The sequence below is a fragment of the Pecten maximus genome, chromosome 19 (genome assembly GCF_902652985.1).
Source record: "Pecten maximus chromosome 19, xPecMax1.1, whole genome shotgun sequence".
NCBI classification, from domain to species: Eukaryota; Metazoa; Mollusca; class Bivalvia; order Pectinida; family Pectinidae; genus Pecten; species Pecten maximus.
In genome coordinates, this window is record NC_047033.1 from 23,158,726 (window position 1) to 23,179,841 (window position 21,116).

General features: G+C 35.0%; 2 protein-coding genes across 2 annotated transcripts; both read left to right on the top strand.

Moving 5' to 3' along the window:
- The first annotated feature begins 1,520 nt into the window (after positions 1-1,520).
- LOC117318161 lies at positions 1,521-6,913 on the top strand. The gene is made up of 6 exons (XM_033873179.1): positions 1,521-1,686; positions 2,834-3,002; positions 3,332-3,786; positions 4,382-4,522; positions 6,042-6,148; positions 6,650-6,913. The coding sequence occupies exons 1-6, from the start codon at positions 1,602-1,604 to the stop codon at positions 6,842-6,844; spliced, it is 1,152 nt and encodes a 383-aa protein (XP_033729070.1). The 5' UTR covers positions 1,521-1,601; the 3' UTR covers positions 6,845-6,913.
- Positions 6,914-12,868: 5,955 nt separating this feature from the next.
- LOC117317967 lies at positions 12,869-20,202 on the top strand. The gene is made up of 6 exons (XM_033872937.1): positions 12,869-13,011; positions 13,180-13,348; positions 15,312-15,769; positions 16,074-16,211; positions 16,443-16,549; positions 19,931-20,202. Exons 1-6 carry the CDS (start codon positions 12,906-12,908, stop codon positions 20,108-20,110), a joined length of 1,158 nt encoding a protein of 385 aa, XP_033728828.1. The 5' UTR covers positions 12,869-12,905; the 3' UTR covers positions 20,111-20,202.
- Positions 20,203-21,116: the final 914 nt, after the last annotated feature.

Below are 21,116 nucleotides of genomic sequence, written 5' to 3' on the forward strand. Positions count from 1 at the left end.
AGCTTATACCGCTGCGCCACATCGGCGTTCTTAAAAAAAGAACGTTTCAATGGCGCAGTGGTGGTCGGCCCAATATCCTGATCACTGTGGTCATCTATTAGATGATATGAATACCTGGATCGCAATGTATTTACATACATGGATACGAATTGCATATATATTACAAATATTTCTCTCGGTACAACTACGACAGGAAATTCAAATCTATATCTTCGGGTCACCAACACATACTGTGTATGATACGTTGTGCTAATAAATAGATATATAACTTAGCAACACAAATGACGAAAGAAGACACCTTTTTGACTCGTGCCCTGACTGGGCCTCGAACTCACGATCTACGGCACCCAATCGCCTAGCCAGAAATACCCGCAGCTTATACCGCTGCGCCACATCGGCGTTCTTAAAAAAGAACGTTTCAATATATATATATTTATTATTTCAAGCAAAAGGGTACTTTGTTAGTTATGTATAAATATATATCGTGTTGTACTAACGTCCATCTTGCGTTGAATTTATGTCCATGATGATAAGCTAGCCGAGTGAATTGCGAATCCAAATCCTTTGCGATTATTTATATATATTACCATGGAAACAGTTAGTTATGATTTTTTTACGTCCCATCAACACCATTAAAGTCATAAGGGCCGAAAAGAGGGGCGAATAAAACTGGGACAAAATCAATATAACATCAAACAAACGAAACATGTCAAAATGTTATCGGCACATGTACAATTTACAGTGGGGAAAGGTGGCTGTGGTTACTCAAATTTTGTGATAAACAAAACCCATATAGATCAAAATTATGTTAACAGTTTTGATAATAATTATTAGGCTTGCTCTGCTGTTAAATAAAAATGTTGTAAATCAATGAAATTTAATATAAAAAAAAAATGCTCGTTGCATGCGATGTACTGAGGTGTGTCCTCACACTTCAATAAGTAGTAATGCGTTAAATATGTATGGCCCATATGGGGGAGGGGGGGGGGGGGGGGGGGGGGGGGGGGGGGGGGGTCGCTCATAGCCCGGGTATGTGACACTGGTGCCGAACAAGACATGGCGTACATAATGTTATATTTTCCCAGCAGAACACAATTACGAAAGCCGGTTGGGACCATTTATGTAGAAGAAAATAAAAAAAATAAAAAATAAACGTTATAACGCGAAAGTTTCGCCATGTACCGCGATTTTTTTTTTATTTTCTAGTACATAAATGGTCCCAACCGGCTTTCGTACACAATGACCTTTCGTCAGTTACAAAAAAACAAAACAAATGAAACAAGTATCTTTTTTAACGGACTTGGTAAGTTTTGTGTAACACTTTCATATATAATATCGAAATTAAGTAAGTTACGAACCGTTCAAACGATTCCAAGTTACATAATTTGACCGAACTTTATTGAACATATATAATCAAACATAAGCGACACAGTAGCAGTGGAAAAAAACTATCACACTTCATTCGAAATATTTACATACAGGTACGTCGTTACGTCTAGTGTCTATCTAATATATTCACGAACTGTTGACGCGTGTCGGGCGCCTTATGTAGTATTTTACTGCCGCTCTTTATCAGATATAGAGATCTTAACTTATCAGCTATGGAGAACACATCATTTATTTTAGTGCTGCTTTGTTTGATTTTACCCTGTTCTTCGTTGGTGTTGGACGACGCTAATCTTCAAGGTAAGTTAATGCTGTATAAACATGTTACGGAAATGTGGATGATATGTTGTTTTCTACAATATTGTCTGATGCGTTACCGTCAAATCCGGTTAATTATCAATTAATAACATGCGACCATTCAGGCGATTCAAATTAAAAATTGGAATGTTGAGTCGGGTACCATTTTATTAAAACTATTTTTATTACCGATTTTAAACTTACAAGTAATGAACAACTGCATAAATGGCATAGTTATTAACCTACGACTTTATCCATTATTTTTGACCGGGCCATACAGTGTTGATTTAACGAGGTAATCGATTAAAATGACATGCCGTAATATATAAGACGTCGGTCGTCTGAATCCATAGATCAAGATGAAATGCAAATTTTACAATTATTGATCAAAGGGAGAAAACTCACGTTGATATATACAGAAAAAGCTGAAAAACCATAGAAATATACCAATTTTACAACCATTTTAAGAGACGAAGCACGTTCCGTTAAGGTTAACGATAACGGCATATCTACTGTGCTTATTTTAACGGTTAGCTTATTTGATCGCTTTGCACGATTGAAGCATTATGCTTAATTATGACAACGCTAAATATTTTTTTTTGTACTTTTTTTTTGAGTGCCTATTCATCAACGCGCCAAACTGTTTAAATTTGTAAATTCGCTAGAATCGGAGTACGCAAAAGCAAGTACGTTTACAGTTATACAAAGTCATTTGAAATATATCTTAGTGCAAATAGTAGTAGGGCCGTCTGGTGATTAGAGACGGGACATCTGATGGGAGAAAACGGTCGGTTACCGTGAATGGAACTAGTTCTGGATAGATGGGCACCTTTAGAGCACACTAATCTCTACAATGTTATTTTCTGTTATCAGCTGACACAACCAATATTTGGTCATAATCAATATCTGAATTAAGTATCACTTGCGACTCTTACAGTTATATGTCATTAAATGAGATAACTCGTGAGAGCGTAAGTGTATCGTAATAGTTTATTTCCAGTAAACTCATTTTCCAAGGCAGTTTTGCCCCACATAGTCATGTGATATTTATCTGTATGCTGCAATGATCCAATAAAAAGAAACTGCTGCTATTACCTTTTCGTCTGTTGATAAAATACGCTAAAACCTTGATGTAATTTGATCATTTTAGCCCTGAATCGTGATGTGAGAACGGCCCTGTTACAGAAAATATCGAATACTCTTTCGTCCGCGAATAACCAGATGAATTATCAGTCTTCACAAACACAGAATTGCCAGTCTCAACTCTCCGGAGCATTTGATGCATGTGCAGCCTGCGTCAAAGATGCATGTGATCATAAGTAAGTAGTTAAGAAAACAATATTATTAAATTATCTAAACAAATGATACTTACATCCATGCATTACCCATTCCGAGTCCTGTAGAAATGAATGTAGGAGCGATATTTGCTTGTTTTGCAATGTTACACTTCCTACCAACAGAACAGCTATGATCATTAAAGACCTGTACCCTTGGGTTATACCCGTGTGTGGCGAGTGTATGCGTGTTTAGTGAGGATGCGGCATATATATTGGTTTGCAAAATTTAAACAAAAAATCAAATACCTAATTTCGTATCCCTATGATTTATGCAGCTAATGAAATATAATAAACATTTCTTTTATTTTCAGCTTTCAAAACTGTCACGAGAAAAAACCAGTGACGTTATGTGATGTAACTGGAACAAATTACAAAGTGTGCCGGGCTATCATGAACAGTGAGAGTCTCGCGTTGGATGCGACGTCAGACTTTGATGGAAAGATGCGTAAAGTGATGCGAAGAATGGTACAAGACCAAGAAGCACACATCTTGACATTCCTGAAAAATATTAAGTCCTTTATGGACAGTTCACTGAGATCTGCCGGATCTGGACCTATTCGCAAATCTTTGGAATCACTGATCACCTATTACGGAACAGTAAAAACGGCTGTTGATGCTGGTATTCACCACAATGCTGCTCTCCAGAATAGTTTGAATAGCATGAGCGACGTGATGAAGCAAGGAATGGAGTCTGCCGGAGTTCAAATGAGTTCAGCTACAGGAAACTTTATGACGGAACTAGCATTTAATCTCGCAAGAATGTTGGGTGAGTACGATACCAGTATTAATCTTAGATTGGTTCAAATAAATTTTGCTGATTTCTTTATCTGCCATTTTCATTTATATACAGCACGGTTCTCTTCTCTAGTCGTGCGTTAAAACAAATCAAGACGAAATCTGCTCTGAACGAGAAAATCAAATTCCAAAACAGGACCCTGTCTCGTGGTCTCAACATTGTATAGGTAACTAAGACCAAAACCATGGGTACTAAGAAACGAATATGTAAACTATGTTAAAAATATGTTGCTGCATTTACGTATTCTTTGAATCATTAATATGTCTACATTATTTGGTAGATATCGACAGCTTTTTAATGGTATATTGTGTATATGTCAACAAATTCGAAAAGATGTTTTAGACTTGCAATGCTGCTTTAGAAACGTTCTCCTGTTGGTTGTAGGTCAATGCAATCCAATAAAATGTTAGAATGTTTCATTGCATGGGATGAACTGATGTTTGTCCTCGTGCTTCAATAAGTAAGATTGCGTTATACATGTATGACACAACCTACGACGAGCAAGGACATCATAAGTGAAGATCGACAGTATGTATCCTTATTGATCGTGTGATTCTTATTTCAGCTACAAATAATCCGACTTTCGGAAGAAGAAAACGGCAAGCAACAACCTGTTCAACAATACGGAATTTCCCCGCCCATTGCTTCTCGGCATTTCAAACCGAATGTCCCTGCACAGGACACTCGCCATCAGCAATATTGAATCGTAAGTCTTTCAACACGTCACGCTTTCTAACCCGGCTTTTGTTAATACAAATAGGACGATTAACGTCCCATCAATAGATAAAGTCATTTAGGAACGGCCTCCCTGATGAGCGATAAGCCTCTTTGTGATGGTGCTAAACATGTAACCCACTGAAGCATACTGCCGAAGACATTCAGCAAGACACCTTGTCCTGACACATTCTGCTCAAAACAATAGCAACAATTATAAGTTTAACAGAGAGAATAATTGCATCAAAGTGTCAAAAACTCCTGTGTGCATCTAAATTATAACCAACATTTTTTCAACAACAGTGGCCGTAACATTTGTTGATATTTTCGAACTTTTAAATGGTTAACGATGAATTCTTTGATACACAGAGCATATTTTGAAGGCTTTTGATTAATATAGGAATTGTAAGGAGTTCTTGTCAATTAGAGGATGCCCAAATGTTCGATATCGATGTTAAAGGTAGTTGTCACCGGCAAATAAAATATCGCATGTTGAAGGTAATCATCGCCCACGAAATGAAATATTAGATGTAGAAGGTAGTCGTCGCCAACGAAATAAAATATCAGATGTTAAAGGAAGTCATCGCCCACGAAATGAAATATCAAAATTTACACATATTCCTTCTTTGACTATTGGATAGTCTTATGACCAGTCTGACCAGGAAAGGAAGATAGGGTTGGGGTTTTTTGTTGTTTTTTTTTTTTGCGAGAGTGACGCAATAGTTATAGTTAGGCGACAGTAATATCATTAGTTTGGGGTTAAAATGTGCATGCCGATCTCGAGCATAGTTCAAATACCAAGACTTTCTTTTCCCATTTTAACAACGGTTGCATCAAAGATCGAATGTCCAATGGTAACTTTAAGCCGTTATAGTCAGGTTCATAGTGCTGGTATAAGAAAATGATTCGGGACTTAGCATTCAAAAGAGTAGACTTTCTTATAACTGCACCAAGTACGAAGGCTTCTCCGTTTTCTTGTTTCACTGCATAATATGATGGAGAATCTTATATGGAAGCCTCATTTACATGGATTTATCAGGGATTACAATATAAATTTATCTAAGTAGACATTTTCGGATCCCAGCGTCACGTGAAATTTAAATGTGGATATAGACAACGATTAATATGCTGTTGGATCAATTTAATCATAAAGAAAACTAAATTTGGTTAGGTGGTTACCTCCTTTAATGGCGCGTCATATACCCGTGCACTTGACTTAAAAGTAAAGTTCAGTACGATGCCGAGATAATGTGTGTCTTATATGCGATAGTGTAGATGACCTCTAGCGGCTAGTAATTGATTGGAAGTGTTTTTGTTTTTGTAACGATTTATAAATAAACCAACTACAGTGGTGAGTATCATATTTGAGAGTTAGCACTGTGTGTGTTTATTTTTTCAATTGATTTGCGTCCTTTTCTACACAATAATGATAGCATGCGAATGTAAACTAATTAAATGTTTCACTATTTGTATAACAATTAAGTGTAACTGATTTTTATTTTATTCTGCAGTTTGTGGGGCGCACCTTCAGAGCTCAATAGCAGCTATCGCAAAACCCATCCAAACAGCGAATGAAATCTTCGATAGGATCTGCGTCCAAGAAGATCTCATCCAAAAGGTATGATTTACATGAAATATAGACGTATTGTGTCGTTTTTTAATACACGTATTTATCCGATAACTTGGATGAGTCTTTAAAAATTGATAATATTATGCCTGGATTCTTTTTATACTATTTTTTTTTCAACACAATAAAAGGGTGCATATGAACTGCTGTCTTATAAAATATTCATTTACCAAGGGACAATTAGACATTTGGCAGAAAAATCATGTGAATATATACATGAAAACTATCGAAGGACACTTTAAGTGAGACCCACCAAAATATTGCAATATTAATGATAAGTAGATTCTTGTGGTGTGGCCGCGATAAATTTATGAAGTATTTTTGGAAGATGTCTAAATGAAAAATTACCTGAAAAAGTCCTGTCTAGAAGTTTAACAATAGAAATTAGATCCTCACAGGAATTACAAAGTTTACAGTACCATGTTACATGAAGTCCAAATACGTGTATGCGTCATAAACAAGCATTTGATTAGATATGGTTTATATTTTTAGGTCAACTACGAAAATGTTGCGGTGGACAGACACAACTTAGGATACAATATTGTCAAGTACAGCGCCGCTATTCGCGGTATTAACCTGGATTTTACTGCACAATTTCAACTACGAATCCTGAATCTTCCACGGACTGCATCTGAAATGGCTGAAGCAATTTGGGGAAAATGGGTCAAAAAAATCAATCTCGTATAAAAAAAAAAAGCATTTTCACTGTCAACTTTACATCGTTCAGTAATTGTAATAAAGGCTTAATTTAATAAATCCGTCGACACTTCGTTTTTTTCCACTTCATCGATGAGCTTATGCCATGGCGCATCGTCCATCTTCCTTTCGTCTGGCGTAAGTCAACACTTCCTTTAAATAGCTATTAACAAATTTTTTGAAAAAATTGGTATGGTATTGGTATTTGGTATTGCTATTGGGCAGTGATTATCAAATTATGTATCAATAGAGGATGTGGCTCCGCTGGGAAGGGGCCCAATAGGGACAAATATGAAAATCCTTTTAATTGCTTCTAATTCTGAACTACTACAAGGATCTTGATAATATTTGATCTGTAGCCTAAAAGGGCATATAGGAGATTTAATGTTGTACAAATGGAATGAGTTGGTAATAGTCGAGAGAGACCTGTCCAGATAGACGACCGAACGCATTCTAATAAAATGAGGGAAATACATATGACAATCCTTTATATCAGCATTAATAAATACTATAGTTTTTTAATGGATTTTGATAAAATTTGTTGCGGAACAAATCTGGAGATCAATTTTCCAGAAGAGTATGGCTCAGTTTTGACCAGGGAAGGGGCGGGCGATAGTGGAAATATAATAAATTCAAATACTGACAGCGTAAGATCAAGATTAGGCCTGACGTATCATTGGGAAGAATAACTCCAAAAATGGTAATATCTATGTGGGCAATGCTTCTATTTATCGTAATTTAGATAATTCAAACACTTGTTATGTATACATCATCACAATACGTGTAGAAATGTAAAGCAAATGATGACCGCAATCATGTGCCTTTTAATTGAAACTAAGACACGTATATACCGGATGTGGTAGTTTTGAATTTTAGCATTTGTTATTAGCTCCTGAACAGTAGCAATAATTAAATAGGTACTATTGAACAACATGTACTAACGACCATTGAACCTCTCAATCATGTCGAATAAGGGTCTTTTCATCTAAAGTTCCGAAGGGATTCTGCCGCCAACCATTTTGTTGTTCTTAGATATACAAATAAATTTCAATCATTGTAAATATCCAACGAGTCAACGATCTAAACCATAGGAACGAGCCAAAAAAATAGAGAATGTTTACTGAAATCATTCCCAAAGAATATGAATTCCGTATGTTTATCTTAACAATTAGACAAAGGGAAACGACATTTGTAACAGAAAACAATGGCAGTGTACAGAGGACCATGGAAAAAAGGCTATATAACAGCCCACCATTCCATGAGCATTGTTTTCTTTTTTATGGTTCATCGACAGTAAACTACGGTAAATCAACATTAAAATAGTTGTTAATCAAATGTTGTAAATTAAATGTCAAAACAAAATTTAGAAAAGGAATGTTGCCCATAAATAATTAAAATAATTGATAGGGATATTGTATCTAATAAGCATAGCTATTTATTTAGTTTTCGTTCAAATTGTATCTCTCCCAAGAGCGTAAAAAAAACTCAAATATGTCGAAATGTTGCTGGAGGTTGTCCGTCACCAACAGGCAAAGAATATCATGGGGATTCGCAAGTTTCTTGGCCGAAACGGTGAAGTTGTCCCTCATTCCACCCTGAACAGTTCTAAATGCGATTTCTTCCGGCCGAGAGTGAGGATAACATCCTTAATTTTTTCTAGGGAAAGAACAGGAAGTCATTCATGTACGGGTGTAAAGAGGTGGAAACATCCGTTATACTAATACTGTTTAGCATCTAACTCTATCGTGAAAGTAAGGGTTTTAAAGTGTTGTCTTGGAGGTCTATACTCCAATCCACTTCGATGTTTTAAGGATCTGCTCTTCGGAGGTCTGGTTTCGATCTTGCATAAAAGGGTTTTGTAATGTGTAACAAAAACTGGCAATTTTATAGCATGATTGTATCTGAAAAATTTGTCAAAAAATCAGATCAGTGGATTTGTTTTTAGAAAAATTTCAAAACATGGTCCATATGGCGGTTATTTTGAAAATCGCTGTTTCTTGAATTTTGTGCAAGGCTCGAATTTCACATTTTTGGACTTAACTGAATTTATTTAAACCATCATTGCATTTCTAATTCATTTTTGCTGTAAAATTTGAAATTTTCAAAACAATGAAAACAGTAATCAACCAAGAGGAAAATGACAGGTTTTGCATTTGATTTTCACATTTTAATGTAACTGTAGCACCCGAAAAACTGAAAAATATCAACTATTAGTCCAGGACAAAACAGTAAACACACTGACCTCACACTTTTTATCCGTTTGAAAAGAAAGAAAAAGAAATTTTTGATCTGCAAAATATCTTTAAAAGTTTTTCAGCAGATCTTTTCATATTAAGCGTTAAATCCAGCAAAAATAACGAAAAATTGTATATTTTATACTTCAGAATTTAGGGGTAGGGGCTACATAAATCGCTATTTAAATTAGAAATAATTGACTAGATCAATTTCTACGATATGATGACGGCTCAGTAGACGATGGTTGTGATGGTAACCGATGTAGTGCTATCTGTGATGGTAACCGTCAAGCTAACTCAAGGGAATGTCTGCTCGCTGAAAAGGATAAGGAAATCCTTCGAACTTCGAAACACCTGTAGTGTGCCCATCATAAGTCAGTAATTCCAAAATTAGAATTACGGCTATGCAAACCAGTCATCCCGCGATGCATGTGATGAAAAACGCAGACAGATAAAAGTGTTGAGCGTTTACCTGTTAGCAATAAATTACACTCCATTAAAGCAAATGTCGGAGAATGACCTTGTTGTTCGCCGAGACGAGGTTGTCCTTGTTCGTCCTACGATATATAACGCATTCCTACTCACTGAAGCCTTGAGGACCAGCCTCAGTGCAATGAACCATTTTGCTCTTCCAACAGCATATAAAGTCTAAACAATGAAATATCTAAAAGATGATGTGTATCATAATTTTTGAGTAACTATAGTCACTACATTATAAATTATACGTGACTGTACAAATACGTTCGCTGTTTTCTATTTTTATCACTATTTTCGGGTTCAAATGATCGATATTTATAGTGTTGATGGCCCGTTAAGAATCTAGATAATATTACACTGATTTCAAATTTACCTTTTCTAGTCTTCTATTTGTAACGGAGAAAAAGATGTGAAAATTGGATCAGACTTTGTAGATATTGTACTACTGGGTCATATAAACAAATAAGATAAAGATGAAGATCAGGGGGAGATAACTCAATGTTATCTCCTCCACCACCTTATTCCTGGACTTTATGTAAAGAAACTCAGTACTAGAGTAATCATTTTGACAACCGAGTCAAAGCAGACACAGGACACTGAATCGGGATATTGACAGCAGAACAACCAGAAATTGAACTGGGGTAGTGCGTATCACTTTAAATGGTGTCGTTTATTCCGTTGCTCATTAGTGTATTCATGTAAATGATACATTATTGTACATTTTTTTTTATATTTAACTTAGAGCTTCAAACAACATCACAGAGGTCAAATGATCAAAACATAAATAAATATATTCAAATATTCGTTCAAAATGATTTTTGAGTCTTGTTTTAAAGAACCAGCTCATATGAAGATGTGTGCAACGTTTCTAGGTCATATTATCAAAATTGACCTAGAAATGGCTCTTTGAAAAAAAAAACATTTCCCGCCAAAATTCAAAAATTACCCAAAACTGCACATAAAAGGTTTCTACTCTTTTACATACACCTGAAGGCTGGATGTTTGGCAAATAAAAATGTTATGTTTATCTTTAACCTTGACCTTCATTTAAGGTCACAGGGGTCAAATAATGAAAAAAAAATTAATTCAAAATGATTTGTTTGGGTCACAAAAATGACGCAGAAATGGCACTTTGGAAAAACATTCCTGCCAAAATTCAAAAATTTTAATGAAACACATATGGCCGTTTGAGAATTTTTTTCCTGCCAAATTCAAAATTTTCCATAAATTGCAATTCAAATTTTGTTTTTGTTATGTTTTTGGATTACTGTGAAAGATACGTAATTAGCAAATCTACATCATGATATGCTGGCTGCAATAGTTATGCAAATAGTGGAGGTTGAGCTACAAAGTCCAAAGGTCACAGTAATCAAATGACCGTTTAAAGAACGGAAGTGAAGGGGAACAAAAGATCAAACATAAATATAACATATGAATGTGACTATCAGATCGATAACATATCTTAGATAATTTCTTGATGTAAAACTCACGTTTTGGGTCATATATTCTTCAATGATTTAATGGTCCTAAGGTGATTTATCAAATTGTAAATTTCATAGCCACTAGGTTTCAGGTTTCTCCCTGAAGAGGTGCTAAACTTTGCCATAGTTTATGCAGGAAAATCACATTTTCATGGAAATGATTCAATTTGTTTTTAGAATTATGAGGGCAATACTATACTACTTTTCATTTAAAAACTGTTTATAAATACATTGTAAGTTTAAGTCTCAAGTGACCGTTAAGGCCCATGGTCATCTTGCTTATCATATATACCTACCTTGAGGTTATGTGTCATGGTAGAGACCATTTCGAGTTATAAGGAGGTATAGTGGATGGTCAATTTCCAGATTGGCCCAATTTTGACGAAACTTGATATTTTTCCTTTTCATAATAATGATGCCTTGATATGTTGAAAATAATACCAACTGAAATAATAGCTCATAGTCAAAAGGTAGGTAACAGTGGTCGAATTTTATAAATGTTAATTATGTTATGTATTCTATTTTGTGCCTTATACGCGTAAAAACAATATATTGATCAGCCTTGTCTGAGAGTGATGTTGAATGAACGAAACTACCAGTATATTCCGACACGAATATACTTCAAAATCGGCAGAACAAGGCATAACGTATTCTATGTATTCTTTGTGTGAAACACGCCTTAAGATAGAAAATATTTATTTTTGTTATCGCTCAGGCAGTCTGATACTGACCAAAGCAGTTGTTGACGCTTTCAATGTTCATAAGGTAAAATTCCCCAAACTTATTCAATTTTCATACTAGATAATTTTTAAAACAAAAACGTCTGTCTCCTCTTTAATAGTTTAAAAAAAGTGAGGGACCAATGACATCATCTTGTCATACACCTTTGAATGTTAAAAATAATTATTTCCGCTGACATTACAAAAGCCAAAATGACTAATTACATTGCACTGCACAATGTTTAATGGTGATATTGGTATCTACAAGTTGGGTTTTTCACTATTTTCAATAGTTGAAAGTTATCGCCAAGAGAAGTAATATTGTGTTTATCAAGGTACAAAAGAGATCATAAATTTGACATGTATAAAAATGGGTCACTATGACCTAATTTTTGGCTATGGAACTAAAGGTAAAAAGATAAAAAGCGTAAAAGGAGGCACAGAGAAGAATAAAAACAATAGGAAGAGAAAAGATGACAAATTCAGTCTATCTTATGAATCGTTCGATTAAGGCTACAGGTTTAGTTTCTACGTCCCACCTGCAGACCTGTGATAACGAGAACTCGCATCATGGGGAGACTTGAGAAAGAAAGCGTTTAAAATGAAGGGCAAAAGTATCCTATTAGTCGCCTGTTAGGAACCATGCAATGTGGACAGCGAATGTGATTGTTCCGCCCCACATGCAATGACCTAACCAGGAAACGGATACATCAAAATTAAAGATTTTGTTTTGTCTCGGCCAGGCGACAAAATTATAACTTTCCATCTGGCCGTAACACTAAATACCAGCCCAAATAGAATACCATTCCTTTGATGATCTGATTATTATGGAAATTTATTTACTGCTGAAATATAACTTGTCACGTATTGTCATGTGTCAACTTAACACTCAGGTAAAAGGTTAGTATTGCTACACTTTGTCGTTTTACCGCAACCATATTTATAAATGTGCCGAAAAAAGCATTTGCAGAAAAATACTTAACTTAATTTCTTGAGCGGTTTTCTGAAAGATGTATAACGAATTACAAATTTTATGCACGATGGCAACTGATTAGATACGCATGTATGATCACGGATTTAATTAAAATCTAGCATTTACCTTTGCAGAAAACGTTAGACAACGATTACATTTTCATTCACCATGATGTCGCCTTGTACGCTAAGAATATTAGCAGGATGGACAATCACAATTTTAGTTTGTGTATCGTTTACTTCATCCGCAATGCTACCAAAATCGAATGTTGATGGTAAGTACATCATCCAAAAATTTTTGCAGGGATCATGACCTGGTTATACTCAATATATTTTTTTCTGAATTGGCGGTATCTCAATATTACCTTAATTGCTTGTAACGATATCACATCACAATTTTCTTTTATTTAAAAAAGCTAATTTTATTTTTTGTGAATACTCAGTTTTAAACAGGTTGGTAAGAGAGAAGTTATTCATGAAGGTAATACCTGAATTGGAGAATGTCCTTACTACAATTAAGGGAGTACAAGCGTCGACAATGGCTTGTAAACAAAATATTAAAAGAAGCTATACACCATGTGCCAATTGCATAGAAAACCAATGTGCTCGTCGGTAAGTCTTCAAATGGAACTCGATACTGTATAAACAATGACTTTTAACGCTGTAGACATTGCATGCAAATATAGTTATTGCCCTTTTCTCTAGAAATCTTACATTAATTTGAACTTGTTTCTATGAAAAAGTTTAGAGAGCGTTACCATGGCAAATAGTAATAGCGTACCAAACACTTTTGTGTTTGAACACTTTTTCATCTTATAATTCCTTATTTTGACACAATAGTTTATGTTTCAATTATGTTTAACTCAATGCATATATGAATATGTTGACGTGATATTCTGTATCAAAATTAAGAAGTTTTCTTTTTGTATGGCTTACTGTTATTACATTTTGTCGCTTGTTTATTGCCGTAGTAGTTAAGTCTTATGCTTTGGGAAACTTCGATTTGTTCGTTTTTGTCACCTTGTGATAGCGAGGAGCTGGTGCCGAATTTATGGTGCTGTCTCATTAAAGCAAACTGTCGAAGACATATTGTACGACACCTATCCTGGTCATATTATACTGATACTGGGGTAATCGGTCGTTCCATTCCCAACGTATCGAGAGTTAAGCAGGAGTAGTAACTACCATTGGTATGTGTTCTCGGCCTCGGCCTGGGTACAGAACATAAAACATTCATCACTGACACGAAGGGTCAACTATAGGTTCGGGGTCCCCGCCTGACCACAGCGAGTTTCATTCGTGTACTTTTGTTTCAAAACACAAAGACCCCTCGCGTGCTTTCATCCAGGTCAAGTGTAATATATATTGTAATTGAAATAACCTGTTTGGCAATTGTAGTTAATTAAATAAAGTTTACATTTTACATGGACAAAAAGTGAAGCAGTGTCAATGGAGATATCACGGAGAAAAAAAGTTTTAAAGAAAGAGGAGAAATCTATTTGGGCAGCAGGCACAATTCCTAGCTCTATCAGAAGGGCAATTACATCATCATTTAAAATGACTGCCACCGTATCATTGTATCCTTTTTACTCCTTTGTAATCCTGTCAAAATAGAAGTTATCTGATAAAACGTATATCATATTTGTTTTAATTTTATATATTTATGGGAAACTATTCGTAATTTAACGAGCCTGCCTAGTTAAATTCCTATACAACAGAAATCAAACGGTTGTGTGGACATCATGGAATAAAATATCAATTATCAAATGATGTCGGTACAAAGAAAAAGTTACACGTGCATTTTTAGTAACATTGACTTATTCAAAATTGTGCATTATGTTATCGACAAAACATTGGAGAACGCTGTCGTCAGAATTCTTAATAAAACAGTACGGTCGCTCGAGTGAAGGCAGTCATAGCAAATGTTGTAATTACGGAATTCAGCTTGACCATTGACCACTCACTTCGAAATTTGAGCTTGTTCATATCCTGTTGAGGCAATACCATTTTCATGTCACATACTACAAACGGAAAAATAGTATAGTGAGGGGAAGCAAAGTCTTTATCAATGGTACTGTAAATATATTTAAGAATGCTCCTATTTTAAATGCAATACTAAAATTAGAACAGATAAGCGCAATCATGAATAGGCACATGAACAATAGAACAATAGGCGCATGAACAATAGAACAATAGGCGCATGAACAATATTTGCCATCAAAAACAGTATAACAAAACTTATATGAAACCTCGAAAATATGTAAATTTACAGTATATGAAATAACAGACTGACGCTTTTACAGTGTGGACAAACGGTGTGGATATAGGCTGTGTAAGCCCCATTGAAATTTAATTTATCCCTTATTATATTCCTATCAAAAGAAATAAGAAAGGCAAATCCTCACTGTAGTTATATAACAAATCCCAATACAAGCAGCAATCGCACTACAAATAAATCAATTATGATGATTTTGACAGTTAGTAATAGGTGATTAATGGTTTAGTTTAGTATTGTTTAACGTCCTATAAATAGCTCACATGTCATTATGTATGTAATGGTACTTTATTTCAACAGATACACCGAATGCAAGATTCAATCAAGGAAGAAAGTCAACTTGTGTGACATCGTGGAATATGACCAGAGGGCGATATGTTCATTGACTGTCAATACTGAAAAATTCATGCTTAATGTTGTCAAAGATATAAAAAATAAACTAGGAGCAAATCTGCGGTATGCTATCTATGACATGGGGTCCCTGGTGGAGAAGTTTATTGTAAAAATGGGTAACTATGCAAACGGTTGGAATTCGAATGCTGCCTTTGCTGTTAAGAATGCTATAAAGCAGATTCAGACTCGATATAACATAGAAAATGAACGTTGGGTGTCTGATATAAATTTCCTTTCGCCAGAGGAAGAAATTTTGAGGGATATGGCATCAGCAATTAACCTTGGCATGAATAAGCTTGGAGCCAGTGTACCAAACACAGGATCTTTTTCGTATGACCTCTCAAGAACCCTTGCTGATTTACTTAGTAAGTTTGTTGCTGTTCATTGCTATTGAGTAAGCAAATTAATTTCTTTGATAATCACATTTTTATCAAGCATAAAGAAGGCATGCGGACGGGAAAATGCTCGCAACATTGTTTTTTTTTCGTACAAAATCAATATTGTTTTTTGATCAATTAACTGGAGCAACTTCAAGCTAGCATTTATTGGAATCCATTTTAATGCCACGCAGTAAACATCATATGATATATGTCCGAGTGTTAATGGTGTGGTTAATTTTTGAAGTCATGTTATCAAGTTCTTGATAGCTTTTCACCGTTTTAATTTTAGGCGTGCATTTCAATCTTGGGAGAAAGAAAAGATCTCTTGCATGTAAAACACTTGCCACAGGGTCGACGTCATGTCTGTTTTTTCGTAAAAATTGCGGTTCGTGCATGAGAGCTCCGACCTCTAACTCGTTGAATGTTGGTACGTATAATATTGAGTATACTTAAACTTTTTCAGCCGTATCATTTTAGTTGCAAATTTTAAGATGTATATGACATGGATATATGCTAACGCTAATTTTACATCAGATAAAAAGTATATATGAAATGTAATGCAATAAAGTGTATTTCCTGTGTGTTTAAACATCTTTACATAACATGTTCTATAAAATGTAATACACTATAGCATTAATTGTTCATTGATACATTGCAGCGTGTGGTGTTGGCTATGTAGCTAGCACCAAGCGTTTGGTAGATTCATTGACAAGAACGACGCAGATATTTGAAGACGTTCTCTCCCGGATTGGATTTGTTCAGTCGGTAAGACGTTTGATTGATACATTCTCTTATTTATATTATCATTCGGATATCCGGACGAATTGTATTGTTTACTTTAGCTTTCGATATTAAATTCATGTTGTTGTTTAATTCAACGTTAAGTGAAAGGCAGGTTTTATGAGTAAAAGTGTTTTTGAAACATACGCAGAGTGTCTTCAATGATACAAGCTTTCAAAAAGTAAAATTTAGCGGAGATTCTTTAGGAACCAAGTTAGAGTTAGTATTATTACATTATGGCAATAGGACAAAATAATGCTTAAAATGACAACATGAAGCAAAAGACTTTTATAAAATATATTGATACATAGTTTAAAACTTGAATAGATGTTTTAGGCCTGTTATGCTGAAACTAACCCGTGTGGGGTGTAAATCAGTACAATCTGGTAAGACATGATTAATGGTAAATGGTTCGCTGCATGAGAGGCATCGAGGTTTGTCCTCACACGTCAAAAAGTAAGTCGTGAGAATACTAATTAGACTAAGGATAAACGTGTTTGCATATTATAAATCCAATATAATCATAGATAAGTATCTAATAAAAGCAACCGAACATCATCTGGTAGGTGATATGGGCAAAGGAAAATTTAAATAACAGCAAAACTGAAAACAAATGAAATTAATGTATTGTTATTCTCATCAACCAAATGGAGGTTTTAACATTAAACAAACAGATCTTGAAATAAGTAACATATAAAATAATAATCATGTTAAGAGAATATCTCTAAACAGAATATTTATGAATTATGTATTTCTTATTCGTTATTCAAATCAGTTGATATATTACATGAAGTTGGGAATAATAATAAGTATTTTAATTTTGTCATTTAAGACTCAATTTGTTGCAACAAAAATTTCTGATTATTTAATTTTTTTAGACTAGTGTTTATACGTTTTTTAATAACTAATTAGGAAGCAGACAATGCATTTCATATTAACCTTAAGGACTATTTGATGTCCTGTTTCTCCCGAATTCGTTTGTTTTTCCTTATCTGTACAGCAATTGTAATAGATAAAAAAGAAGTCGGTTTTCGTGCATTTCCTTGGTTCTTACTCCAATAGACGTCAGTTTCCATATATTTCCTCGGTTCCTGCTCCAATATACGTCAGTTTCCATATATTTCCTCGGTTCCTGCTCCAATATATGTCAGTTTCCATATATTTCTTCAGTTCCTGCTCCAATAGACGTCAGTTTCCATATATTTCTTCGGTTTCTGCTCCAATAGACGTCAGTTTCCATATATCTCCTCGGTTCCTGTTCAAATAGACGTCAGTTCCCATATATCTCCTCGATCCCTGTTCCAATAGACGTCAATTTCCATATATCTCCTCGGTTCCTGCTCCACTAGACGTCAGTTTCCATATATTTCTTCGGTTTTTACACCAATAGACGTAAGTTTCCATATATTTCCTCGGTTCCTGCTCCAATAGACGTCAGTTTCCATATATTTCTTCGGTTTTTACACCAATAGACGTAAGTTTCCATATATTTCTTCGGTTACTGCTCCAATAGACGTCAGTTTCCATATATCTCCTGGGTTCCTGTTCAAATATATGTCAGTTTCCATATATTTCTTCGGTTCCTGCTCCAATAGACGTCAGTTTTCATATATTTCTTCGTTTTCTGTCTAATAGACGTCAGTTTCCATATATTTCTTCGGTTCCTGCTCCAATAGACGTCAGTTTCCATATATCTCCTCGGTTCCTGTTCAAATAGATGTCAGTTTCCATATATTTCTTCGGTTCCTGCTCCAATAGACGTCAGTTTCCATATATCTCCTCGGTTCCTGCTCCAATAGACGTCAGTTTTCATATATTTCCTCGGTTTCTGCTCCAATAGACGTCAGTTTTCATATATTTCCTCGGTTCCTGTTGCAATAGACGTCAGTTTCCATATATCTCCTCAGTTCCTGTTCCAATAGACGTCAGTTTTCATATATTTCTTCGGTTCCTGCTCCAATAGACGTCAGTTTCCATATATCTCCTCGGTTCCTGTTCCAATAGACGTCAGTTTTCATATATTTCCTCGGTTCCTGCTCCAATAGACGTCAGTTTTCATATATTTCCTCGGTTCCTGTTCCAATAGACGTCAGTTTCCATATATCTCCTCAGTTCCTGTTCCAATAGACGTCAGTTTTCATATATTTCTTCGGTTCCTGCTCCAATAGACGTCAGTTTCCATATATCTCCTCGGTTCCTGTTCAAATAGATGTCAGTTTCCATATATTTCTTCGGTTCCTGCTCCAATAGACGTCAGTTTCCATATATCTCCTCGATTCCTGTTCCAATAGACGTCAGTTTTCATATATTTCCTCGGTTCCTGCTCCAATAGACGTCAGTTTTCATATATTTCCTCAGTTCCTGCTCCAATAGACGTCAGTTTCCATATATTTCTTCGGTTTCTGCTCCAATAGACGTCAGTTTCCATATATCTCCTCGATTCCTGTTCCAATAGACGTCAGTTTTCATATATTTCCTCGGTTCCTGCTCCAATAGACGTCAGTTTCCATATATTTCTTCGTTTTCTGTTCCAATATACGTCAGGTTTCATGTATCACATTGGTTAATACTTGCACGACAAAACGGGTTGTACAAGGGGATCTACCTCAAACAAAAATCATACCAAAGCTTATGACATTTATTATAACCCGGTGATATCTAAATAATCAAGGATACCTCACTATGATTATTTACTCAAACTGAGAGGAATTTGATTATGTTTTAAATCCTTACTACATGTTAAAACTATTACATACATAACGTCAATATGAAATTGACATATAAATGGTTAATTGACACTTAAAACATTCTGGACACAGAGTTCCCTTGTTTGCTTACAGTGAAACTTTATGTGATACTCACAGTCTACTACTAAAACGATATCATAAATCGAGGGACGGTAGCGAGAATAAAAATATTCATCCGAGAAATATTTCTTACGAAACCATAAAGTTATATGCATTGCGATTTAATTCATAGCAATATCTTATCACCTATTTGATAGCATTATTTCCTTGCGAATACTTAAATTCAAATGTACATACAAAATACAAAAGCATCGAGGAGAAAAGTTAACACTAATGAATTTGTTTAAAATTTACAATAGATATTTTACTGATCACAATCACGAAATTCCTATATGTATCAATGTAATATCTTTATTTTGAATATATATATATAATTATTTTGTCTTTGATAAAGTTTAATCTGTAGCGACAAACGTTATACCATGCTTGTCCCCTATACAGCCGCATTGAAAAAAAAGGTGTTTCTGTTGATGTCGATCACAATTACATCACAATCACGCATTTTCGTTTGATCAGTAAATTGCATTCATGATTATATCATACCTACTTTTAATTCCAGGCGTTTTATACCACAAAATCTTTACAAGGTCAAGAAATCAAATTTCCAAACACGAAATTTACTGCCTCTATCCAAGGGAAACCGACATTGGTCTATGCGGATTTCTACGTGTTCAATATGCCAAAAACAGCAGGAGAACTGGCCAATAAGATCTGGGCTGAATGGCAAAAAACAGTTTAATCTGAAAAAATCATGAAAGACTTGTGTGTGCATTTGAAAGACAACCGAAATCAAATTGATCAGTATAAAATAAAAACCAGTACATTTGCATACACTATTGTTATTTTATTCCTTGTGTTGTGTTTTCAATTATTCTACCTTTATCATCTAAAGCAATGTAATCTAATTGTATAGTTCTAAATTATTGTAAAAAAAAGTGTATTAATATTATAAATATACTACTAATGATAGGTAATACTAACTAATCAGGTCCGCGCTATTACAAAGAGACAAAAACTAACATACTTCAGCCTACCAAAACACACTCATTCACCACACGCATGCACATCGCACACAGAGGATCAGTTCTTAAACAACAATAGCTGTTGATAGGTTAAACAAATTAAAAAAGAACAAACACAGAACGGATAAAAAACGAGACTTTCATATTCCTAGAAGGTGACTTAATTCGGGATATGTCTTTTTATGCATCTCTAGTACGTAGTTCCTTGTCATACCAGGCGCTTTGAACATACCCTGTACCCACAATCTCGCTATTCCAAACACCCGTTAGAACCACGTGCACGTGGTAAATGCATCGCACTTGACTAACGGCTTTCCTAATTACGATTAAAAATCCCTTTAGTACTTTCTGAGAAATAGTGATAATAAACTTCAATTGTGAAAACTCAATAGGGTACCTGTTGGCCATGTTGTTTTCTGATTGGTCCCAAAAAGCAATATGCACATCTATGGACCAGGGGGAAGATACATATGAAATTTGAGAAAGATCCCTTCAGTTCTTTTTGAGGAATAGCGATAACAAGAAGTTGTTTACAGACGGACTGATTGACGGACGCAGGGCGATTTGAATAGCCCACTATGTAATGATGGTGAGCTAAAAAGTAGATTCATGGAAATATGCATTATATTTATGAATAGGTCTATTAAGATAATTGTCATTATGCAATATTAATCGTACGAAGTTTCGAAACCGCACAGATGTTTGATTCAATCGCATAATTGT